Genomic DNA, 25041 nt, shown 5'->3' on the forward strand with positions numbered 1-25041 from the left:
TTACTGAAACTACGGCAGCTTTATTTCAATGCACACAAAGACCCTGAAGTTGGCATGCTTTAAATATTTACATAGCTCGCTAGGTTTTGGGAGGCTTGGAACTGCTGGAGGCGTCCATGGGCGATCCACGCTTACGCTGTAATTTGGGGCAGTGCCTTCTTTAACAAGGAGGTCACGTGACTTCCCATTTCTTCATCCTGCAAACAACAATCCAGATTTAGAAGAACAAATCGGTTTAATTAAAAGAGCTCACAATTAATGCCTGACATTTTAAGGCTGGAAATCGCTCATTTTTTCATGCGGGGTCTGATTTTTCTGGGTCCCTGCCTTCCAAAAGACACACATTTGATCCTTTCACTGCTGACTTTTAAAAGGGCCTTGAAACCCCCATTTATTCCAGTCTGCCGAATCTTTTAATCTGCCGTTTCTCCAAAATGCTTTTGCAAATAGGTTCATTTTATACATGACCATCTTGGTGGCTGTCAAAACTCTTTCCATGCTGTTGTAACTTGGATAGTTTTGACGGAAACAATGCTTTTTTAGCCTTTTTATTACAAGCTGCTACGAGAGGGGTTTTTGCCCTAAAAGGTAATCTCAAATTCTTCAAGCTAGGTCAATTAATGCAAATACTTAAGACAGGCCTTCCATTGCTCTCCCTAGATGTGGTGAAAACCCACAGACGTTTTTGTGGGCTTCCTAGAGGCATTTACTTGACCACTGGAGGAGCTAAGCCCTCACCTGTGTAGACAACCTGTCTTCAGGCAGACTCTCCGTTCTGGGCTGGACATTTAATATTTAAAAGTATCCATGAAGGAGAGCTAGCTCGATCCTTGCTGGGTTTAAGAGGGCTTGCTTTATTTTTGAAAGATGCAGACAGTTAAATATAAACACACATATAAGCATCCATACTGACACAGCCAAGGATGGTTGTAAGGACCTATGTGCTTATAGACAGCGCATTGTGTGTGGGGTGGGGTGGGGGGTGGAATTGAAATATAAACATGCAATTTTACCTGGTACGTCCACGACACCAGGAGCAGTTTGGTAGCAGGATCTTCTGACTGCACAGTAACTTGAATCAGGATGGATTCTACCATGATCGAGGAGTCGGAGAGATGCTGCACGGAATAATCCTTCAGGACGCTGGAGGGGAAAATACATTAGAAATCCCTACACCCTTGCTAGGACGTTCTATTGCGAGGAAAAGCTGTCTAAAAGCTCTTCTTATCTGTGCACAGTCTTGCGATTTGCAATTCCTTTCTTATGCATTTATGGGTCTCACAAGTAGGAGGGAATCTGAAAAGGTGCTGCCAACACAGAAAGTAGGCTGGAAATTTAATATTTACAAGTATCCATGAAGGAGCGCTAGTTTGATTTTTTTAAGCAGAACACTAAGTTTAGGCATCATTCCTGCAACTCTGTAATTTTACTCCCTCCCCCTCCCCCGGCAAATATGGCCTTCCAGTTTTCGGCAAACAAAAGCAAGTTCCCAGTCCTCAGGGTTGAAAGGCTATGCTTTAAGCTGTTTTCAGGAGCTAAACAGGAGACCTTACCGAAGACTTCCCCAATCTCATACTTTCCAGGTGCACTGGTCTTTAAGTCCCATCCACCCCAGCCACAGTCAGAAACACTGGGAACTGTAGTCCCATAGATCTGCAAGCCATCAGGTCGTGCCATGAGATGTACAGAGGATTTCCAGGGGGCTGTTGGTGCTCAGAGAAGGCCCCAACCCCTCCCTTCAGTTAACGAGCCCAAATTGACGAAGCAGAACATGTTCAGCCTGCAGAATTTCCACAAGCAACCGTAACCGAGTCAGAATCTGCACTGCATGGGCACCTATAGCCTGGAGTCATGAGGACTAGTGGCCGCTGATAGACATTATCTTCCCCTTGAAGTTGTCCAGGCCCCGGATGGGTGGCTATCCCTCCACCTTGCAGGAATCTGTGCAGCATGTGAAGACGTCCGACTTTCCCAAGCTACACGGTCCCAGAGGCCACCAGCTTTCCTGGTCCAGCCCCTTGATCCTTTCTGGGCTCTTCCCAAGTCCGTGGTGCCCCTTTAGAAAGGACAACCCGGTCCATGTGCCCCCATCGCCCCCTAGTGGCTCTCCCCCCCCCCCCCCCCGATTCAGGAGCCTCAAGCACCACCCCTCCTCCGTGCCCAGAGAGGCGCCCCGGCTGAGACCCTGCCCAGGCCGACTCGCCTCTTGAGGTGGTTGTAGACACGAAGCCCTGTCTCGTGCTCCTTGCGGGGGTCCTGAAAATGGATCCGGCAGGTGAACCTCAGCTGGTGCTCCCCCAGACCCAGCTCTTTGAGGGCCTGCTCAGGCGAAACCAGGCGGAAGTGCTGCCCAGAGAGGGAGAGAAGGTCTGGATTAAACCGTGTGCCACATGCACCGGGACGCCGGGGGACTGAAGGAGCCCATGACAAGACTCTTCCGGGTCCCACTGGATACGGAGAGCAGCGACAGAGGGGGAAGAACCCCTGGCCTGGAGGGGTGCTCGCTGACCTTCCCAGCTCGGAAGCTGCCCGCGCTCGTTCTGTTCCCAGGAAAAAGCTCACCGACTCCTATTCAGCCACCTACTTGGCTGCACAGGCAAGCAGGGATTCTGTGCGGGGCCGCGAGCGAGCTGGCTGGCTTTCTCCGCAGGTAGTGCGGGAAGGAGCCCAGCGGGCCGAGAATGAGAGGCCGTGCTGCCCTCGTCATTTCATTTTGCTGTTGCTCGCTGACCAGAAGCCGCCGTTTCCGGCCAGCCACGACATCACCTTGCAGGGCAAGGCCTTCTGTGGCCTCACGTGCAAGGGGAATCCAGTCCGTCAAAGCAAAGCAGGCACACACGGAGCTCAGCACCCCCGGGGGCTCCTTCGAGCAGCCACGGTGCCCCGGACACCCCCCAACAGGTCAAGCCAAATTCACCCACGAGTGGAAAGCCCCAGACTGGTGAACAGTTGCCGGCTTTATTAACTCTGCATCTTGCTTTTCCTCCTTTTGTGACAACCCCACGGGGATACGCATGCTTGATTCTCACACCCATCTTCCCCTGGGAGGTTCACGAGCTGGTGAGGCAAGGACCGGTCCAGTGAGATTCACGGCCAAGGGCGGGGGGCAGAAGCAGAACCCCAGCCCCACCACACCAGCACCCCCTTTCCACTCACGTCATCCTTGATGATCAGGGTCCCATGCATGAGCTTTGGCTTTTTGGAGTCCGGCAGGAGACCTGTGTGGGGCCGTATGGAGGGAAGGGCAAAAAGCAAAACAGAAGACGTCGCCAGCTGTACAGTCGTTTTTCTCGCCCTGCGCGAGGGGGGGCAGGAAACCAGTGCCGCGCGGAGCACCAGAATGCCCCCACACCAGCCTGGGCCTCTCTGTGGGTTTTACTCAGAGATGCACAGAAGAAAGTGTTTCCCACGGGCGTCCCCTGCTTGAAGGCCTCCACGGCGTCCGTGCTCCCTTTCGGGCTCTACCCTCAGGGGCCACGACGATATTCCAGGGATCAAGCAGGGGCGCTCATTCTGCGCATGGCCACACTGTGGCGGGGTCTCCGGGGCAAGGATGCCCGAGGGAACTGCAGTGTGTTCCAAAGAGTCCGAATGTCTAAGATCGGCTCGATTGCATGGATTTCCTTTTTAAAAGCAACGGGCTGCAGCTCTACACGCACAAACAATTTTTTGAAAAACCCCGTCAAAAACTTGCAGTTCCCCTATAGGCCAAAGCAGGCAAATGCTCCTGGTTCAGGGATCTGCAGCTTTTGGGGCTGCCCATTTTGTGGGATTGGCTGAAGAACGGATCTGTGCAAAAGCCAGTGCTGTGAGAGAGCGGGTGACCGAACAAAAGCTGCCCGAAACAGAGCTGGGATGGATTCTGCAATGTCTGTACTTCCCTGTTCAGAAGCGTTTCCTGTGGGGGCAAAAAGCTTGCTTCTTACGTATGCCTGACTGATAACCAAAGCTGCTCCTTTCAGTTATTTCACAGAAATTAAACACACTTTTAGTTACTTGAACTAGGCTTATGTGACTCCCAGGCAAAAAAAAAAGTCTTTCACGTTAGTTTTTCAGCCATCAGCAAAAAATTCCCATCCTTGCCCAAAGGCCTGTCCTCTATGTGGTCATGACACACAAGGAAGAGAGTATGGGGAGGGAAGAGGAAAAAGACTATCTGCAGAACTGTAGGAATGGCCTTGCTTTCCCTCTCACTTCTCAGGGGAAGGACAGTCCAGGTGGACCAGGCCTTGGTGTTTCCTTTGCCTGCTCTTCTCTCCCTTGAATGTAGCCCTTACGGATTGCAAAGATGGGCTTCAAAATGGAAACATTGCCTTCTTGAAAGATTTAGAGACTCTCACAAAAAACCCAAAGGGGATGCAAACTTCTGAAGCCAGTTGCATGAACCTGCCGGGAGAGAGCAATGAACTGGCACGCCGAGTTCCTGCGTGACGCCTCCCCAATCCCCCCCCGCTGGGCCCCCGCCGTATTACCAACTGCACGCTCTCTCTTCAGCAGCGCAAGGGAGACGTCCACCGGGATGTTGGGGTTGGTGAACACGGTCACTGTTTCTCCGTTGGCTGGCATGTGGCAGTTCACGTCTGGAAGGGGAGAGATGCGGAAGAGGAACGTCAGACGTGGATACGAGCAAACGGGAGGGCAGCAGCCCCGCCGGGGCCGGTTAGCAACAGGCGGGTCGCCCTGGAAGCCGGAAGCGTCTCTGTCTCATCACTGTGACCCGGAGCCGCCAACAGAATTCCGAAATGCGGGAGAGACACGCGACACGGGGGCGGTTGCCTTGGATGGCACTGGAAGCCCAGAAGGAACGGGGCTGGACGAGCGCAGACTCCCTCAGCAGTGGGGAAGTGGTCTGGCAGTGTTCCCCGGATGGCCCGCCCCCTCAGGGAGTCTTGCCAAGGTCTAAGGCCTACGCTATCGGCAGGAAAAGCTTTTCTCCAGAACACCCTGGCGTTTGGATTCACCCTCCAGGGAAAAGCAGCCCCAGAAGCTGCCGAGGAATCGAAATCTCAGCCATCCGGAGAGTTCCTGCCTGAGGCCAGCCAGGCAGCCGCTGTTTCAAGACGCCCAGCTCAACGGCCGAGCTGCCCCTGTAACGTTTTACTTAGCCCTTCAGCGCAATACCCATTTCCGCACGCCGTAAGCACCCCTCCCGTCCTACGTACGGAATTCCTGCTCGATCTTCTGCTTGAGGAACTCCATTTTCTTGGCCTCGCCGTGGACCAGGAGGACGTTGCGGGGCTCGGCCTGCCGGATGAGCTGCATGATGCCCTTCGCGTCGGCGTGGGCGCTGAAGGACATGTATTCCACCTGCATCTTCACTTCTAGCTGAGGAACGAGGGAGAGGCACAAATCACGCCGGAAACAGGCTCCGGGAACACCGATCGCTGGCGCTGGGGCTGGCTGGCGAGGCTGTGCCCTGGGTGGGATGTGTTTGTGCCACGGTTTGTAGGCGGTGGCTTGGTTAAACCCAGCCTGTCCTGATTTAGGTTTGGTTTTACTTAGAAGGTTTGGGCACAAAGTCCTGGGTCAAATTCTGGCCTCTTCACTTGAAGAAAGGATCAAGTGCCAGGGAATGGAAGGGCCCTTCCTAGCCTGAGACCTTGCAGAAAACCTGCCAGTCAGAGTAGGTAACACAGAACTGGGTGGATCCATGATTAAGGCCGTTTCCCACGTTTCTGTCTAACTGCATCAACCCACGTCATTCCTTCCTGCTTCTCTGCAGTCTTGCCTCGAACTGGAATTTAGTCAGCAAGCTCCTTGGGGCAGGGATTTTGCCTTTCAGTTTAATTTCTCCCTGTGGAGTTACCATATGATAAGAGGACCCTACTTTTTTAATACTAGGATAGCGAGAATTAGGTGTCCCCTTCTGTCCTGAAAAAAGAACACTCAGAGAGATGAAAACATTTTAAAAGCAGCAAATGCAAAAGCTAAGCTGCAGAAATCAAATTAAGATGTATGAATCATTGGTCTATATTCTCATCTGTAACAGCTTTCCCTATAATGCGTGTTCTTAACCTGGGCATGCTTTCACTGTACTTGGTCTCCATTTTATTCATTTTTCTAAAGTGGAGAGAGTGAATTAATGCAAATCAACACGGAGGAGGCCCTTCTTTGAAACTTCCAGCTGGCCAAGGAATCTAAAGGAGCGCCTCTTCCCGTACGAACCTACCTGGCACCTTAGACCTGGATCTGAGATCCTTCTGCAGGAGCACCTTCCTCAGAAAATGAGAAGGGCAACATGAAGGGCCTTTTCTGCAGTGACCCCCCAACTCTGGAACAAGCTCTGTAGAGAGGTTCACCTGGTGCCTTCTCTACATTCTTTTAGGTGTCAGGCAAAGATCGTTTTATTTCACTGGTGTTTTAATTGCCAATTTGTTTCAAGCAGTATTTTAACTGTGGGCTATGTTATCAATTCTGTGCATTTTCTGTGGCTTTTAATGTTTAATTAATGTCGTGTCTGTTTTTATACTGCATTTTATTCGGTATTTTCATTGTTGTAACCCACCCAGGGAGCTGTACAGCTAATAGGGCGGGTTAGACATTTAGTAAATAGATAAATAAAGAAGTACACTCACAATTTGTCGACCTTCCATTTCCAACTTCCGCTGGCCGCCCAAGATTTTATGGCCCACGGTGCCCTGTACACAGTATCCGGGCATGATCACCTGGGAACAAAACCCCAAAGCAGCATGTTAAGGGATCCCAAACCTATTGCATTTTAACAAGCAAAATAAAATGTTTCAGTTGTGGGGCTTTTGGGAACTGTCTGAACACAGGCATTGCAAGTGAAGGAGAGTTACTCATTCGCCACAGCTTTTCATACCATGTTCTTCTCGTTGCCAGCCCATTTCTTGAAGATCTGGAGGGACTGCCCCGCGTGAAGCATCCCGGGTGTGGCAAAGACAACCTGGTACAAAAAGAGAGACAGAGACAGAGAGAGAACGAGAACCACATGCTTAATCCAGGGGGTCCACCAATCTGTTCATGATTCCATCTTTTAGTCTCCACCACACTCTGACTTCCATTTATTCTATTTAAGGGGGTTTCTTAGTTTTTAAAAAATAACTGCCAGTCAGAACCATCTTCATTTGGGTTCAAAAGAGGCAGGGTGTGTTTTAAAGCTCAGAGCTTTTGTTTGCACTTTGTGTCCCAGGCAAGATATTAATTTATTATTTTTGATTAACAATATGTGTACCCCGTCCTTTACGAGACGTCCCAGGACGGCTTACAATAAATAAATCACATCGAAGTACAACACTGAGAAGGATGATATTAAAAACTAACTAAAATAATTAAATATTAAATAATGGGCAAATAAAAAGATATGCTCCTTTCTGCATCCTCGGTTTGCCTTCCGGGAAATGGGACCCTTTTGTGGCTGGCCGCATCCACCATAGCAGCCCTTTTGGAAATGGGCAAGAACCCCCAAGACACTCAGTGCAAACATGCCCACCAGTGCGAAAGGGTTGGCAGCCCCAGTCCGGGACCGGGTCCCATCAGGAACCTCAGAGTTGGTGCGGATCCACCACAGGTCCACTGCCTTTCCCAATAGCCTCTCACGTCATGGTCTGTGTCGTTTTCTATGCTACCCACTGTCCAAACTCTTAGAAGAGCTCACAAAAATTAAAACCTGGATGTTACATGATAACAACACCTGTACGACACAGAGGGACACACACGTCTAAAATCCAGGTAAAGCAAAACTGGGGTAAACCGTCCACAGAAGCTGCTGAAGCCCCGAGGTCGCCTCTGCCCTGGTCGCTGCCCCCGAGCCTCCATCGGCACAGGCGACAGGAGGGCGACCTGAGACAACGGCCCTGGGGGTTCATGCGTGATTGGGGATTCACAAGCGCAGCGCCCGGCACGCACCATCGGCCCCGGGTTCTCGGCAAAGGCCCTGTCGAAGGCCTTGATGTGCTTGAACTCAAACATGTTCCTCTGGACGAACGTTTTCCGGATCTTCTGGTTGGTCCAGGTGATGAAGAGCTTGTAGTAGTGGTTGGCCTTCTCCGTCAGGCCGGTGGAGAAGTAGATGGGGGCCTTCAGGTTCATGCGCTCCCTTTGGAGGAAAGGAGACCGGGGTGAAAAACGGGGGGGAGAACGTCACCCCTGGCGGGCACGGCCGGCCCGCCTCCACGGGGAACTTGGGGTGCGATTTCTTCCCCCGTTTTTGAAGAGGCCACCTGAGATTCTCAGGAAGGTGGATTCTGCACCCATAAGCATGATTGCGCACAGTTGCTTGCACCTCCGTGAGATATTATTATTATTATTATTATTATTATTATTATTATTACTAGAACATTTCTATGCCGCCCCTTGCCGAAGCCTTGGGGCGGCTTACAACACAATAAAATACAATACGATACAAAAATAACAATATAAAATTAAAATTAATAATATAAATTATACACACACACACACACACATAAACGATATAAAAGAAGTTATAAAAGAAGTTAAGAAAAGAAAAGAAAAGAAAAGAAAAGAAAAGAAAAGAAAAGAAAAGAAGTCGCCCTGGCTCATACGCACAAGTATGCGCGGGGCACAGACGGAAAGAGGCACCCGTGGAGGAATTTGTTCTTGAAACGGGCAGGAAGCTGCGGGACCGCAACGCAGCAAGACAGCAGTCCTGAGCCGAAACAGAAGCGCGCCACCCTCCTTACCAGAAGGTCTCCAGCAAAATGCAGAGCTCCTGTGCACGTCCCAGGGCAAACACTGGAATCAGGACCTGCGAGGAGAGAACAGGCTGGGCTTGGAGGGAAACTGCAGAGCCACCTGCTTTCTCCAGTCGGGGGCGCTGAGACTGGACTGGGAGGCCTGGTTCCAGCTCCTGCTCCTGCTCAGCCATAAGATCAATGGGTGACTTTGGGCCAGTCAGCCTGTCCTCCCTCGCAGGGTTGTTGTGAGGACAAAAGGGAAAGGAGGGGCATTATACAGGGCCGTCTTAACGCAGGGGCCCGATGGGCCCCACGCTAACCTGTGTATATGAACCCTTGGAAAACTGGGAAACTTCCAAAGATAACATTAGTTGTAGTTGTCAGAGGGGCCACAGGACACTGCTTTGCCCAGGGCCCATCATGCTGTCAAGGCGGCCCTGGCATTATGGCAGCTGCTTGGCGTTCTTTGCAGGAAAACAGACATGGCACAAATACATTAGACTCTATTAGAAATACAGCGAGTCAGAAGGGGCCTCTTGGGTCATCTAGTCTGACCCCCTGGCTCCAGGTAAGCAATCCCCAAGCCAGCCCTAGTCCTGCTCTCCGATGCCAGCACTGTAGGGAACTACTGGCCCAGGTGCCGACTCTGGCAACAAGGCAGGTCCACTACCACCGATCTTCTCAGGAACCCTCGGACGTCGCGAGGCCATCTAGAAAGCCCCAGTACCTTCCCTCCTCGTTCAATCGTTTCGTGGACCTTCTTCAAGAAGTCCCTCTCTCTGCAGCGTTTGGAGTCCCGGATGGTGGTGGCATAGGTGGACTCGGAGATGAGCAGGTCTGGGCGGCACTTGTCAATCCAGGCGGCTCTAAAAGGGGGACACACAGACTTTCGCTCCAGAGAGGAGGCCCTGCACCGGGCAGAAGGCAGAAGACGCCCCGCACACATGCCAATCCTCCCACACATTTAGTTCTCGGTATGAAAGCACAGTCTGTACATTCTGAATCTAAATGAATGATAGGCCCCTTCGAGAATCCCAAATCCACATGCTTCGCCATTTATTTTTTAAATTTGCAGTCCACTTTACCCATAAAACAAATCTCATAGAAAGAACAGGGGCACGATCCTACGCACTACTGCAAATACAGAAAAGTTTTTGGCTTTCTTTCCAGGTGGCATGCATAGATTTGCCCCCTGAAAGACATAAAGCACAATGCAAAAACCGTTCATGTTAATTAAGATCAATTTCACTCATAAAAGCCGAGAACTTACCCTAAGTGCCGGTCTGGAGTCATGTTATAATCACCCTAAGCAAGCACAAGAAAGAACAAACCAAATATACTTTCAGTGCATCACAGACAGCTTGCTTGAAGTTACTGAGAATACTTTTATAGCACACTGTTTTTTTTTTTATTGTGATTTATCTCCTGCCTTTTTCCTACAAAGGGCTCAAGGCAGCTTACATCATCTCTCCTCCTCCATCTTATCCCCACAACAACAACCCTGTGAGGGAGGTTGGGCCGAGAGTCTGTGACTGGCCCAAAGTCACCCAGTTGGCTGCATGGCCGAGCGGGGACTCGAACCCGGATCGCCTGAGTCCCAGTCCCACGCTCTTAACCACGACACCACACTGTTGAGCAAACTGCTGTAGTAAAAGAGGCCACGGGTCTGTCTGTCTGACTGTCAGCACCACGACTGCGAAATTTAGATGCCCGGGACTCAGCATGTGAAGATGATCTTAGGGAAGGCAACTTCTGGGTTACTTGGTTCTGCAAAAGCAGGAACGTTTCACTCATACTCAGCCCTTGGGCTATCGTGTTTTCTGGACCCAGCCAGTGCCACGCAGACGTGGCTTGTGCACTTACAGTGTAAACCACAGACTCAGAGCCGACTTTGATCTGGAACATGGCTGCCCCAAGAACGTGCCCTGCATAATAAGCCTTGATCTCCAGCTCGTCGTCCACCTGCGGAAGAGGGGCAAAAGCAAACACAGCCTAAACGGCTTGGGACCAGGACACCTGAAGGAACATCTTCCTCACGCCCCTGAAGATCTGCGGGAGAAGCGCTGCTCCGGGAACCCTCTCCAAGAGCGGAAGAAAGGTCATCAACTCGGAGCAGGGCCTTCTCTGCTGTGGTGCCCAGACTCTGGAATGTCCTCCCCAGAGAGGCACGCCTGGCGCCAAGTTTATACTCTTTGCGGTGCCAGGCCAAAACCTATTTTACAATTTAATGGTTTTTAAGTTTAGTTGCCCTGTTTGTTTTGTGATTTATTGTTTTGTTCTGTTTTATTATTTATTGAAATTGTTGTTCTAATTATCTTTTTAAATCTTGTAAGGCATCCTGAGATCTTGTATAATAGGACGGCATACAAAAGCCTTTAATTCATTTTATAGTTGATACTCTTCTCGGTGCCAGGCCAAAACCTTTTTCTTTAAACAGTATTTTAAACTCTAATAGTTTTTTTTAGTTTAGTCGCTGTTTGGTTTATTGTTTTGTTCTGTTTCACTGAGATTTGTTATTTAATTGTCCTTTTAAAAATTGTAAGCCACCCTGAGATCTTGTGTAATAGGACAGCATACAAAAGCTTTTAATAAATAAAATAAAATAAAACTTAAAACTAGCAGGAAGCAAGAGGACCAGTGATTTCCCTATGCCTAAAACTCCACTGGGCCTTCCTTCAAGAGCATGGGGGGTAAAGGGTAAGTGGATCCATTGCATGGAAACTAAAAATTAAAATTTTTAAATTCAGATCTTATTTTTCCCTCAGTCGTGTTTGCTATTATTATCGTTGTATCTTGTTACTGTTTTATCTTATTTATTGGATATTATTACTCTGTAAGCCGTCCAGAGATATTTTGTACTGGACGGGTTCAAAATAGCCAAATAAACAAACAAACTGGATTAACATGCAGAATGCAGGAAGTCACAAAGCTCTTGGTAGACCCAGCTGAAGGTGGAAGGGTGCTATGTGATCACTGCTGGTTGCAGCCCTATTTGGGTTATTTATTTATTTACTCCAGTCCCACCTGTGGGTTTCCTGTGAGCAGCTGGCTGGCCAGTGCATGCATGGACTGCTGTGGAGAATCGTTCTGAGCCGGCCCAGCTCTGAAAAGCCGAAGACCCACCTGCTGCGTTAGACCGAGGCCTCGTCTCGCCTAGCATTCTGTTCTCACGGTGGCCGGCCGACCAAGCGCTCTTAAATTCACTGCGCTTGCAAAGAAATGGTACCATCTTGGCCCAGGCTCTCAAAATCAAGCCTCAGGGCAGCCCTACCTGGACCGTTTGGTGGAGATGGACGGCCACGACTTTCTTCATACAGTCTTTGATCATCTGGGAGGTGAAGAAGTTGGTCTCCCCTTTCTTGTCCACGGTGATTTTCCTGAAGTCCTCCAGGAGGATGGGGCAGATGGCCTTGGTCGGGTGGGTCATGTAGATGGGCCCGTCGTAGCCGACCATCTCACTGAAGTACGGAAGGGCCCCGCAGTGGTCCAAGTGGAAATGACTGGGGAACGACGGAGCACGCTTTTAAGATCACTTTCCAAAAGCCCTCGTTAAATCCGTCAGGCCTTAATCCTGGAAGTTGCCACAATAACCTCTGGCTACCAGACGCTGGAGGCAGAGTACAGGGGAAGACTGTGACCCCCTACCCCGTTTAGAAGCCTCTCTGGAGAGAGCGGTAGCCTAGAAATAAAATTTCTAACAACGCTAACAATGCATCTTGCCAAGGTCAGAACGGGGGGAAGCACAGCTCTTAGCCTCCCTGGAAAACTGACATGATACACACCCCTTCCGTGATCCAAATCTGCTGTATGGGAGGCCACAGAGCTAAGGACATTTCATGGAAGCTGACTGAACAGCTACCAAAGGAGGCATGAGTTGTACAGGTCAGTAAGTCAGAGGAACCAACCTGATGATGACGCAGTCCAGAAAATCGGTCAGCCTCCCATTCTGGGTGATGTAGGAAAAATCAGGAAAGCGCCTCTGAAAAAAACAAAAGAGCAGGCTCCTGGAATGGGCTAAAAACATCTCCGTGCAACAAAATTTTTGCAGACCTGTGCAATAACAATGTATAATAAATAGTAGCAACTGTTCTACACGTCCCAGACAATTTAAAAGCCGATACAAAGCTGACAGTTAAAATGGCGGGAAGATGAAAAAAAATTAAAGTGGCGCTAGAGCGTATGTAGCATTAGCACCAGGCGTGTTTCTCCGGGAAGCAGATTCTACAAGGGGGTGCCACAACCGAGAAGGCCCTTCCTCTCCCGGCCACCCTCTTCACTTCCTTTGCAGTCAGACGGAGTCTGCTTACAGGGCCTCTCTGCCCTGGTCCTGGGCCCCCGCACTTACATCATCATAATAACCCATATGCATCCCGCAATCCAACATGACGTTCTTCCCGGCGATGGACACCAGGATGCAGCTGCGGCCCACGTCTTGGCCAGCTCCTGAAACGAGAGGTGCGAAAGATGCCACCGTCAACTGCCTTTATCCTGTGACTGCAGACATCCTCCTCTGCACAAGGGAGAGCTGCACTGAGCAACTCACCTGGTCACCAAGGTAACCCGAAATTCCATGCAGGCGAATGACTGAGCAAAGACTATCTGGGGGGGAAAGCCTCTCATGGGAGATTTGTGCACTCTGCCCCCAGTGAGGACCATACAGGATTACTAACGACAGAAAGCTAATTAGCCGTTCAAGGCAGAGGTGGCCATGGGAATGGAGGAACGGAATAGAGTGACAGCAATTATTGTATTTCAATGTATTTTATTGTGTTGTAAGCTGCCCCGAGGCTTCGGCAAGGAGCGGCATAGAAATATAATAATAATAATAATAATAATTAACAGTCACTCTTAATACTACAACCTTTTGTCATTTGTCAAAATGACCAATTATTAAAGCATTACAAAGAGGTTGGGAAGATCAGATCAAAGCCCTCTTTAGCCTACTACTGCTTTAACTTCTATTTCACACTGTAGTTTGAAAATTTTGTTCATTAAATTTATACACTGCATCCAATAGTCCCACACGGGACTCCCTGAGCAATGCACACAGCAACAAAAACAACTTATATAAATTACAACCAGGAATATTTAAAATTCTAAAATCTATTAAAATAATATAGTTCTAACTGCTATTAGGGTTTTAACTACTGTGAACTGCCCAGAAAGCCTCAACTATTTGCCAGTACAGAAATGGAATAAACAAATTTAACGTTGTCTTTTCCTGACAAAAAAGCAAGTGCAGATATTCATGCACCTTACCCAAAGGAGTAACTTTTATTTCAGGCATTCTTTCTTTTAACAGGCAGGAAAATTTAGAAGTTCAGTCACAAGGGAAGCTGTTTCAGACACCCCCATAAAAGTGTCCAGGATACTCTGCACCTGAAGTGTTTCATCTGAAAGATGATTCCAGATGTCCTGAAGGAAGACAAAAACAACAGCAAAAAAGCCTGAAGCACACAGCAGAAGAGACACTGTTTCAAGACCAAAAAAATCACAGTATTTTATATTTCATAACGGTGGAGCAGTCAAAAACCCCACAACAGCTATCCAGTCACTGCTTAAATACGGCCTGCAAAGAACCACCCACAACTTCCCAAAGAATTTCCTCTACAGCCAGAGCTTCTGCCCTGAGAAATTTTTTTCGGAGGTTCAGCAACATTTGCATCCCTGCAACTCTCACAGATCAGGAGTCAGCAGCAATGGGGCAGCACAGAACATCTTCTGTGCGACAGCTTTTCATAAATTTGAGACCTGCTATCATGTTTGCCCCTTAATCTTCTCTTCCCCAGGAAAAACATCTCCAGCATTTTCAAACATTTCTCATCACAGAGTTTGGTTTCCAGAGCTCTACCAACCTGGTCACATTTTAGTAGGATACACTCATTCCTGATCATTATGAGCAGCATAATTACACAGCAATTTAAACGATTACGCAGCAATTAAAACGATCTGGGCCAGATATTAACCAGATATTTGGGCCAGAGTGTGCAAACCCCATGAAGAAAGTGTTGGACAAACGCATCTATGGGGAAGAACAACTCCTTCCAAAAGAATTGGGCTTACCAAAACACTGTCTTTCTGGGATGCATCCTTTCCTTTTCCTGAGTCAATTGCCTTAAGCGCTAGTTTTTAAGGTGCTGCAAAGCATTTAGCTGTTTCGGCTGCAACAGGTTAACTTTTGGGGGTTTCTTTTGCAAGACTGTGTGAAGGTGCCTGGCTAAGGGGATGCAGGTGCAAAAGTCCCCGCAGCCATGAAGCTCGGCGGGTGTGCTCAGGCTAGCAATCCCTTCGGCTCAGCCTACCTCACAGGGTTGTTGTGGCACAGAAGCTGCACACTCCCCGGAGCCCGCTGGGAGAAAAGGATGGGATGCAAAGCTTCAAGCAAATGATCTGACACCCTGGACCTTCCACATCCCATAAAGCAATCCACCTTCCCACGCACCAGAAGTACAGACTCCAAGAGAATCACCTTCATGTATATTTACTCAGAAGTAAGCCCGTGAGTTTAATGGCACTTACTCCCAGGTAAGCGAAACTTTAACCCAGTCTATTCGAATCGGGCACCATCCCCGCGATGTATTGCACTACAACTCCTATCCCCCCAAGGTGCACTGGACTACAACTCACATCATCTCTACTCCAGTCCGACACACCGACCCAAGGTATGCGGCATCACAGCACCCATCATCCCTACTCCCGTCTGGCACGTGCGCAAAGTGCTTGAACGCCCACCGTCCCCTTCCGAGAATGATGGGAGCAGTAGTCCAACGCATACCAGGAGATGGGGTAGAGAGACATGATGGGAATCGAAGTTCCACGCACTTTGGGGGCTCGCCAGATTGCGTGCATCGCCCTCCCCGTTCCCATAGCAACAGGACCCCCTCCCGGGCGCCCCCCCATTACTCACGTTGCTCCCCCAGCATCACACCCGCACTGCCCACACCGAAGGGGCGCATGCGCACAACCGCAATTTATTTCCGGAAAGCTGCGCGAATCTTGCCTATAGAGCATGGAAAAATAAAGCAATATAGAAACAGTTCACTTCCGGGTAAATGGAAACACATTTCAAGATTCGCAGCAAGGAAGCAAGAGCCGGGAAGAACGAAGTTAGAGGCAGAGGCGACTCTATACTTTCCCTTCGTATCTCTATCTTTCTCCGAACCAAACTCGATCCCTTGGCGCATGCGTGCTCGCTACTCCTCGCCTGTCCGTCCGTGGCGCATGCGCACCGCGCTCCCTCTTACTCGGGAAGAACGCCGACTCTAGAGAACTAGCCGTGCGGAGGCGGGGAGAGGGCGGGGATTGGCCGCAGGGAGCCGCGGGGCGGGGCCGCGCGCTCTGATTGGCGGGCGGGGACAGAACGGCTGCGACTTGGAAGGAGGAAGAGGTTCCCCAGGTGGGTCCGCGGCTGGCGGGGGAGCGAAGCCCCCGGGAGGGGGGGGACCCTTCCCTGGGCAGGGCATGATGGGAGGCAGGCCAAGGGCTGGCTGGGGCAGCGCGCGGGGGATGCTGGGTACTGCTGCCCCCTTCCCTTTGCCCCCCTGTGACCCCCCATTCAGGTCCTCCAAGCCACTGGTGGTGCTGGGCAGGCGCTGCTGGGAGGCTGGGACAGGGAGAGAGCGAACGGCGTCCTGCAGGCAGAAGGGTCAAGGCAGGGGCGCGTTTGCCTCGCTCTCTTTCAACCTGATATGCCAGCCGAACCCTGTGGAAAGCTGGATCGGGATCAGAGGGAGGAGGAGAAATGGGCAGAGGATCGAGGCATGAGCCACAGGGCTGGCAGAGAGCTGTGCTGCATCGAATCGACTCCGGACCGTTAGCCATAAAGCAATCAAGACCAGGAAAGGTTTTGCCTCCCTTCACCCAGGCATGAGTTCAAAGGTCTCCAGTGGAATATCCTCGCCTTTGATCTTTCCTAGCTCCGTCATTGCAGCTCGGGCATCCCAAGGAGGCTCCGGTGCCGAAGGGCTGCAATGAAGGAGCTGGGAAAGATCGAATGTAAGGAGGTTTCACTGGAGACCAAGATCGGGATCTTCTGCATTATTGTGTTCCCAGTCAGTGAATGGGCATGAAAGCCGGGCAGTGAAGAAAGCTGACAGGGTGTGTTCAACACTTGTGCTGAAAGAGACCTTTGCTTTGCAAAATACCTTGGAATGACAAAGAAAAACAAGCGCGTCCTAGATGAAACCAAGCCAAAACCTGCCCTCCAGACTAGAAGGACAAAGCCGAAGCTGTCATACTGTGGGCCGACGAGAAGACGCACTGGAGAAAACAGTCACGCTGGGGGAAATCGAAGGCACAACAAAACCAACAGCTACGAGATGGATCGATTCCATAAAGGGAACCACAGCCTTGGATTTGCAGGAGCTGAGCGGGGCTGTCAAGGACAGATTCTTTCAGAGAGCTCCCGTTCACGGAGCCGCCATAGGTCAGAGATACCTTGATGGCACAGAGGAACAACGGACAAAGGAAGAGCATCACCAGCCACCTGCTCACGGGAAACCCAGGAGCTGGACACGAGTGCAACGGCCCCGTCCTGCCCAATTTTCCCAGCAACTGCTGTTGGCATATCACCTCTGTGGCTTGTGGCATCCAAACAAGTAGCCCCTGATAGCCGCCGCCTCCTCCACAAATGTTTCCCTACTCCTTGTACAGCTGCTGACATTGAGGGGAATCTTGATGACAGTACACAGTGCTGCTTAAACAAGCCCTTTTCTCTCCCGTCAGCTTCACGGGATGACCCTTTTGGGGTTCTAGTGGGAGAGAGAAAAATCCCCTTTCTCCATACCATATAGCCTTCTATATGTTCCCCTTTACTCACCTTTTCTTTAAGTTAAAGAACCCCTGATGATGTCATCTTTCCTTCCAGGCAGAAACATTCTCAGTTATTGTCAGAATGGATAGCCTATCACCAGAGAGCAGAGAGGTTAGGAAAAAAACACCTTAGGTATCAGTGAAATGCTAATTAAAAATGTGTAGTGGCAGTCTGATATAAAGGGTCTGCGGGGCTGCTTTGCTTCTGTGTAACGTGCATGCTGAGTCTGGGCATCTGTTTCAGAGTGTCACCATGGCTAACGGGGATGATGGGAATGGCCTGAGGGAAGTGCTGGTCACTTTCAAGAGCTGTCTGAGTGAGGAGGAGGAAATTCTGCTGGACCCTTACTTAGCTGGCTGGAAAGGACTGGTGAGGTAAGACCATGACGGGCCCCAGTTGGATCGCTGAGTCAGCTCTGCTTTAATCTCATTCTGCAGCTGGGGAGTGGCAAGAGGCCTGCTTCCTTGGGACGGCAGATAACAGGGCGCTCCTGCTCCTGTACAAGTTTAGATAAACGCAAGTCCCGGAATTGCCAGCTCTCCCCACCCGCCACTCTGAGCATGCATTGGCTTGTCCCCCAGGTTAGCCTTTCCCAAACTGGTGGCCTGCACGTGTGCTGGACTACAGTTCCCATCTTCCCCAGACAGTGTGAGCAATGGCTGTGCATGCTGGGAAGGGCAGGCACAGTCTTGGGCAGCACAGAAATGGGATAAACAAAACCCAACTGCCAAAGCTCTCCGGGCAGTTCGCGAAAACAAGCCCTAAAGTAGAACAACATGATAAAATCATGGAATTTCAAAAATTACTTCAAAACAACGTACCTTGTACATCTGTCTGGGAGGTTGTAGTCCTCAAAAGCAGCTCAAGAATATCCAGTTTCTGGTGTAATTCTATGCTTGTTTAGAAAGAGAGATGTCGTAGTTTCCGGCATTCCTAGCAACCAGTCATACAACTCGCTTTTCTGTCTAAACGTGCACAGGACCACTCACTAAATGTTACCTTTGCATTCCTGTTTTAGAAGAGCAGGGATGCTCTTGGGGACAGCATGTGTGCCCCTTGCTGGAACCAAGACGATTCACCCTCCTTACAATATTACATTCCTTTTTCAAAAAATTGCAGGTTTCTGAATAGCATGGGCACCATCTTTTCCTTTATTTCCAAAGATGCGGTGGCCAAAATTCAGATCATGGAGGACTTCCGGGCCGGTGCACGGAAGGAGGACTATGCCACCCTCCAGTCCATGGTGGACTACGAGTTGACCAACAACCTGGTGGACCTGAAGCAGCCTGGGGAAAACGCGGCTTCCGGCTGCCGGACGATCCTGCGCCTCCACCGGGCCCTTCGCTGGCTCCAGCTCTTCCTGGAGGCCCTGAGGACTAGCAACACGGACTCTAAGACATCTGTGCTGTGCACGGATGCCTACAACGCCTCGCTGGCCAATTACCACCCCTGGATTGTCCGCAAGGCGGCCACCCTGGCCTTCTATACCTTGCCCACTCGGGATCTCTTCCTGGCGAACATGGAAGTGGGCAGCAGCGAAGAGGCGGTGGAAATGCTCAGGGAAGCCTTGCCCAGCATCCGGAAGGTGTACGAGGTCACGGAGGCCCTATATGCCCAGCACAGCCTCCTCGACCTCCCCTGATGGGGCGGGTTCCCAACTCCCCAGGTGGCAGCAAGAGCCATCTCACCTGGGCCTGGCCTTCTTGGTATCACAATCTAGCATTTCTTCAGATCAATCATGATTCCTATAGCTGTGAGTTCTCAGGCATTCAGAGCAAAATCTCTCTTCCAGCCCCTTCCTTCCAAGGAAACGCAGGAACGGGCAGTGACGTGACTCCAGCCTCCCTGTCCTGGGACAGAGCTCTTCCCAGCTCTTCTAGGCACAGGTGGATCCCTTCCAGATGTTTTGGTCTACAGCGCCCATCAGCCTTTGCCAGCACAGCCAGAGGCAGAGTTTCATGGGGCTTGGAGGGCAGCACATCTGGAGGCCTGCCAGTCACCTCGCCTTGTTCTTCTGGTTCTTAAGGCGATCTTCTCCCGGTGAACAATGAATCCAGTTCTCCGGGTATCACAGGGCCCCAAGCTTAGAAGGAGGGTCAGTTGATGGAACGTACGTTGTCCCATCAAAGGACAACTTCTTCAAAGGAAAGGCAGATCTATTATTGGACTGTGGTACCTTTCTTATAACGACTGAGAAAACAATGGCTGGGGAGACAGGGACTGGGCGGTATCTAACTGGGGAAGAGGAACTTGTGGGGCAGGACAGCATTTGGGCTGGACTTGACCCACTTTGCTGTTTTCCCGATCCCCACTAGGCCCCGCTCGCATCCTTTCCTCGCTGAATCAATGCAATTCTTGCTGTCGCAGCTGCTAATGAGAGGGATCCCACTCGGCCGAATCATTTCCCAAGACAATCATACACCGGATCCTTTCCTACGGGTGCCGGAAGGCTTGAAGCAGGTCCGGTTTCAAGCTGGACCCTGGCAATCGGCTTTGAGCTTGCTGGATGCGTGAGCAAGCCTTGTCTACTGCATGAATCAAAGGAGCCAATCACAACTGAAAGATGACGAACGAGGTCCAGTGAACCATCACCAGGTTGACTGAACCAGTTTCAGGACACACACCTGTTCCGGATGCAAGTCTCTGCTTGCTTCCTTGGGGTTATGCCTCGCTGAGCCTGCAGAAACTTGCTTCTGGGTAAGCTGAACTTTTTCAGCCCTTTTCTCCGATGCCTTTCCCTGCTTGCTTTTCGCTCCCTGTCCCGCTGGCTTCTTTGGTTCTCCCCTCGCAGTTGGACAGCACTTGTAGGGCTTGCTTTAGAACTTTCCAGAACTCGTCATCAAGCTGGGGAGCCCAGAGAGCCAGAGGATGGGGGAAGCAACAGAAACACCCCCACATCTAGCCCTGTATTTTAGCCATGAGATTTGCAGTCTAGATAGCCCTAGTCAGAATGAATCAGTCCATTGCAAGGGCCGTAAACACCCCCCACGGACTAATTCATTCAGACTCTGTACAGTTCCACTTTGAGGCTGCCGAGGTCTAAATTACCAGCCTCGTGGCCACAGCTCCTGGCTAAACTTTTGGACGCGGCCGATTCTTCCTCTCCATCTGCTTTTCATTCCACCTTGCTTCGGACCACTTAAGAGCTTGCGTATTTATGTGGCATCTTGGTTGCCCCGGTAAAGAAATGGCCCAATTAAATTTTGGAGGGGCGTTTTAAATTTGCCTGGCCCGGGACTGCCATGCCTGTTTTGCCTTGTTCCAGTCTACTCCCTGTCTCTCTAGCTCCACGTCTCCCACCCGTTTGCCTCCTGCTTGCATTCCACTTCATCGGCCTTGCGTTATGCAACCTTCCCGTAATAAAATCTTTAAAATGGAATGGGACACACACCTGCCGCTTTCTAAACATGGAAAAGCGAGCCGTTTCCCTTTGCCTTCAGCGCCAGCGGTTGCCGTCCAGCTGGCCAAGGAAGAGCAGGAGGCTGCACTTCAAGCGGGTAAAAACCCTCCAGGTCTCAGTCACATGGTGGTGGTTGGCCGAAACCTTGAGGCGAAGACAATCTGGACATTTTTCCTCTTGTTTTGAACAGTTGTTGGGTCTTTTAGCTTCACAACGTGGTGTCTGGTGAAGTTTCCTTTCTGTGAGCAAAAAGCAAAAAGCAATCCAATCCATGCTGTATCCCATGCTGTAACATGCACGATTCTTGCACAATTCAGCTGAAACCTTTGCTGGAAGGGGTGGGGTGCTGTGGACAGTATTTGCACTATGATATTCTGCCTCAGATGCATGTCTAGTGAATTTCTATATATTTTCCTCTCTCGTGTGGCTGGATTCAAATAAATGCTATTTGTAACTGCTTCTTGGGCAGTGGTGGTCTTTATTTCAGGAGTTCTGATAGCGGGATTAGAATTGCCTTCCATTCACTGCGTCAGGCTACGGGGTGGGTGGAAAGGCCTGAATGAAATGTTCAGCCTCCACACGCTGGGCCCCTCCCTGCTTCTATCAACCCCCCCCCCCCATTAGTCTTGTTAACCACGGTAATTGTGGTGCCTGGTCAGCGTTCACACACTGAACCCGAGTGGACCTTGATGGATTGCTCTAAAGCTCTTGCCAGTCCTCATCGGATGGAAGCTGAAGTCTAATGCAAAGGGAGGGTGTCCAGCATTGAATTCTACCACTTTGGCCCAAAGGCACGAGCTAACAGCTAGGCCCAAACTCTTCTGGACCGCTGCCGATCACCAAAAGGCCCACCACAAGCCGAAGCTGGGACACTGCAGTGTAAATTCTCCACTGTTACTCCTCGGGCAACGTCAGATCCCCCTCTCTGTGCCTTGACTTACCTCTCCGACTGACCTAGGGCAGCTTTTCCCGCAGGCTGTTTCAGATGCCACCCAAGGCATGGCACGCATATGCGCTGCATGAGCCAGAAACGCGCTGCAGCAGCAAAACTGGCTAACACCATCCCAGGTCGTACCGTTTCGAGGTTAAGCAACGGGGAAAAGGGATCCAGCTAGAGGGAGAGAAACTGAGCCACCCCGCCGTCTGAGGCCTTCTAAAAGCAGCCCCTCCCCAGCTTTTCAAACTCTGGAATATTTTCCTGTGAAGCAAACAGATGGTGTCCCATTTCAGCATCGGTGCACAGAAGGAAGGCACTGCCAAAAAAGCAATTATGCATCACCCACAACACACACACATACACCATTTGAGTATGTGATTCCCAGCATGTGCCCAAGGCCAACCCCACACAAAACGTGGCCCACAAACTCCCGGCATCAAAACCGCCTACAGTAACAGCCACCTTTCTTCCATTCTGGATCCACTTGAGCCGGGCTTTGTCTGGCCCATCGCCTTTCAGAGCTTACAAAGGCTCCCTGGAAGACCTGTGGCTGTATTCACAGATGCAGCAACGTCATTTCAGAGTTTGAGCGCCACTGGGGTTGGGGCCCCCTTCAGCTCACCCTTCTGCACCACGGCCCCAAGGCCTGCCCTGAAGGTGCTGCCACACCTGTGGAAACCTGAGAGCCTCCCAGGACATCTGTTTGAACAAAGCCCACCTGGAGAGGAAATGCAGTTTGCAGAGGCAGAGTTCTGTGAATACTGTGGGAAATTTGATTAGCACAGATGGCCAAGCCACTGTTATTTTACACTTTCATGCCTGGACAGAGGGATGGACACACACACCCATATACTTTGCTAATCAAATTTCCCAGGATGTTTTCCTTCCCTATTTAACAAAACATTTGGTGTTCTAAGCATTTCCAGCCGCCTTTAGCTCCTTCATCTCCCAGCTGTACAAAGACAGAGCACGATGTCTGCATTTTTGCTGCTCGGTATCAGTTTGGATTGGGCCTTAGCCCAGGATTACCACTGCTTGTCCTCTCAATTCAGAAGATCAGGAGACTACATGCTGGGTGGCTTGTTTCCTTTCACAGTCCACATCACCAACATGACCGAGGAGAACGCGCCTGATATTTCTAACTGCAAGAGGTAAGGAGGAATCCAACACGAGCCACAAAGGTGATGCTGCGGCAAAAATGGTGTAGACGATTCCAGGTTCTAACCATGTGCTATTATCTGCAACTAACTCCTGCTTTAAGACACAGGACCAGCATTTAGACATGCAAGCTTTTCCATCTTGCAGCTGGGGTGGTTTTGTCTGAGGTTCCCGAAGGTGTGGCTTGACTCTTCGTCTCCTGCCTTGATGAGCCCAAAGCCCAAAATTGCTGCCCAGCCCGCTTTATGATACTATTTCCTTCTCCTCCCAAAAAGCAAGACCTGCTTTTCTGCACAAGCTTTCCTACATCTTTGCAATGGATCAGCACCAGCCATGTTTGCTAAACAAGGAAGTCCGCAACTCTGCCCCTTTCCTGTCCGTCTTGCAGGGTTTCCAGAAGCAGGTCCCCCCTTGGAAACAGGGACTTAGGACTTCTTTTCTGATCCACAAAGAAGTCATTTGCTTGTTTGTGAAAAGGACTTGACTAAGGAACCAGGAGAAACCAGATTCACTGAAGGTTTTTTCCGCTGCCCCATCCCTGTTCCAAGTGCCTCCATTCCCCCTCCGTTTTCCCAAAACGCCTTCTGGGAATCACACTTGGCTTCAAGGAGGGGCAGCGGGAAGGGACAAATGTCCTTCTGCAAACTTCCCCAAGTTAGCTTAGGATCTAAGCATTAATCTTATTATAAAGGTCTCAGTGCTGCAGTGCAAAGAACTCCTATTCAGATGCCAGCCATTCGGCCGTGCCCACCCCAAGACACTCCATGCCATTCCCTCGCCCCGCCACCCACAAAGCAGTCAGATTTATTATTTATTTATTTTTCGATTTATCTCCTGCCTTTTTCCTACAAAGGGCTCAAGGCAGCTGACATCATTCTCCCCCTCCATCTTATCCCCACAACAACAACCCTGTGAGGTAGGTTGGGCCGAGAGACTGTGACTGGCCCAAAGTCCCCCAGTTGGCTGCATGGCTGAGCGGGGACTCGAACCCGGATCGCCTGAGTCCCAGTCCCACGCTCTTCACCACTCCGCCACTCTGGCGGAGGACGCTTGGCAAACTGCATGGCTGCTGAGCATCCTCGGCTCCCGTCGGACCGCTTGGGCCCCGTTCCTCCTCCATACAACCCCGCTCCTTTATTTTCACACTGCTGCAAACCTCAGGTCCCTCTCAGTCGGCCAACTCCTCCTCTTGGCCAGAGACGGGACGGCACTCACCCCAAATCCCTCCGAATCGGGGAACCAGCTCTCCTTTTGCCTCTGCCTTCAGGCTCTACGCTGCTGGCCTGGTCTGGGCGCTGGGGATGAAGTTTGCTCTGGAGGAAATCAACAACGCCACCGCCCTGCTGCCAGGCATCCAGCTTGGGTACGACATCCACGACGACTGCATGGAGCCCGCCATCGCGCTGCAGCCCAGCCTGCTCCTCCTCTCCAAGGAAGGCACCCACCGGATCGGGGTCCTCTGCAACTACACGGACTACCAGCCCCGCGTGGTCGCCGTCATAGGACCCCACAACTCCGAGCTCTGCGCGGTGACGGCTAGGCTGTTCAGCTTCTTCCTGATCCCACAGGTAAAGTGAGCAAGCAAGCAGCTTCCGTGGGGAACCTCCAGCTGCTTGGGTGGGAGAGGAGGAGCTGGCGGATTCCCACCCGGAGGAAGGTGGGGCAGTGCATCCCCTCCGAGGGGTCGCCTGAGCTTTGACAGAGCTCTCCGAGGTGCTGACCGGGCCTTGGAGCGAAGTGGGAGAGCCGTGCAGGGCGAGCTCCTCGAGGTGCAGGCTAAATCCCAGACCAGATCGGGGCAGCCCTTGTCCACAGCGACTGTCCAGGGTATCCCTTTGAGGGCTTGGGGCGTTAGGGCTGGTATGCCCGCCCCCCGGCAAGGGGCACACTTGGCCCCGATTGCCCACGTGCCGGCTTTTACGCAGGACCAAATCTGAAGCAAGACGGCCAACTATGCACCACCCAAAACAAAAGGGGGAAACTATCACCGAAATCTGAGGGCAAGAAAACACTACTTGGGAACTGCAGTCCAACGTATCTGGCAAGGCCCAGGCTGGAAGGAGGGTGGGGGGGGGGG

At 51.0% G+C, this 25041-nt stretch overlaps 3 protein-coding genes across 5 annotated transcripts in view; 2 read left to right on the forward strand and 1 right to left on the reverse strand.

Annotated features, from left to right (window-relative positions):
* INTS11 (integrator complex subunit 11) lies at nucleotides 1-17618 on the reverse strand. Of its 2 annotated transcripts, XM_044445534.1 has the most exons (19): nucleotides 17476-17618; nucleotides 15565-15657; nucleotides 13917-14072; nucleotides 13003-13100; nucleotides 12563-12636; nucleotides 11929-12157; nucleotides 10521-10619; nucleotides 9928-9962; nucleotides 9385-9523; nucleotides 8664-8728; nucleotides 7870-8059; nucleotides 6824-6907; nucleotides 6576-6665; nucleotides 5163-5325; nucleotides 4473-4580; nucleotides 3157-3218; nucleotides 2204-2346; nucleotides 1014-1143; nucleotides 1-197 (listed from the first exon to the last, which is right to left on the reverse strand). In XM_044445534.1, the coding sequence occupies exons 3-19, from the start codon at nucleotides 13942-13944 to the stop codon at nucleotides 132-134; spliced, it is 1803 nt and encodes a 600-aa protein (XP_044301469.1). In that variant the 5' UTR covers nucleotides 13945-14072; nucleotides 15565-15657; nucleotides 17476-17618; the 3' UTR covers nucleotides 1-131. The 2 variants fall into 2 exon arrangements, with proteins under 2 accessions (XP_044301469.1, XP_044301470.1); XM_044445535.1 differs by lacking the exon at nucleotides 15565-15657.
* LOC123031079 (ceramide-1-phosphate transfer protein) lies at nucleotides 16006-21327 on the forward strand. Of its 2 annotated transcripts, none has more exons than XM_044445540.1 (3): nucleotides 16006-16053; nucleotides 17713-17843; nucleotides 18589-21327. In XM_044445540.1, exons 2-3 carry the CDS (start codon nucleotides 17722-17724, stop codon nucleotides 19109-19111), a joined length of 645 nt encoding a protein of 214 aa, XP_044301475.1. In that variant the 5' UTR covers nucleotides 16006-16053; nucleotides 17713-17721; the 3' UTR covers nucleotides 19112-21327. The 2 variants fall into 2 exon arrangements, with proteins under 2 accessions (XP_044301475.1, XP_044301474.1); XM_044445539.1 differs by lacking the exon at nucleotides 16006-16053 and adding an exon at nucleotides 16087-17580.
* A 2795-nt stretch (nucleotides 21328-24122) lies between these two features.
* Nucleotides 24123-25041, forward strand: part of TAS1R3 (taste 1 receptor member 3) — a 7097-nt gene continuing 6178 nt past the window's right edge. Inside the window, exon 1 of the mRNA XM_044445283.1 lies at nucleotides 24123-24532. Coding sequence (XP_044301218.1) covers nucleotides 24266-24532 — 267 coding nt within the window. The 5' untranslated portion in view covers nucleotides 24123-24265. The remainder of the gene's footprint in view (nucleotides 24533-25041) is intronic.

This window comes from Varanus komodoensis, unplaced genomic scaffold (genome assembly GCF_004798865.1).
Source record: "Varanus komodoensis strain SLA01 unplaced genomic scaffold, ASM479886v1 scaffold48, whole genome shotgun sequence".
Classification (NCBI taxonomy): Eukaryota; Metazoa; Chordata; class Lepidosauria; order Squamata; family Varanidae; genus Varanus; species Varanus komodoensis.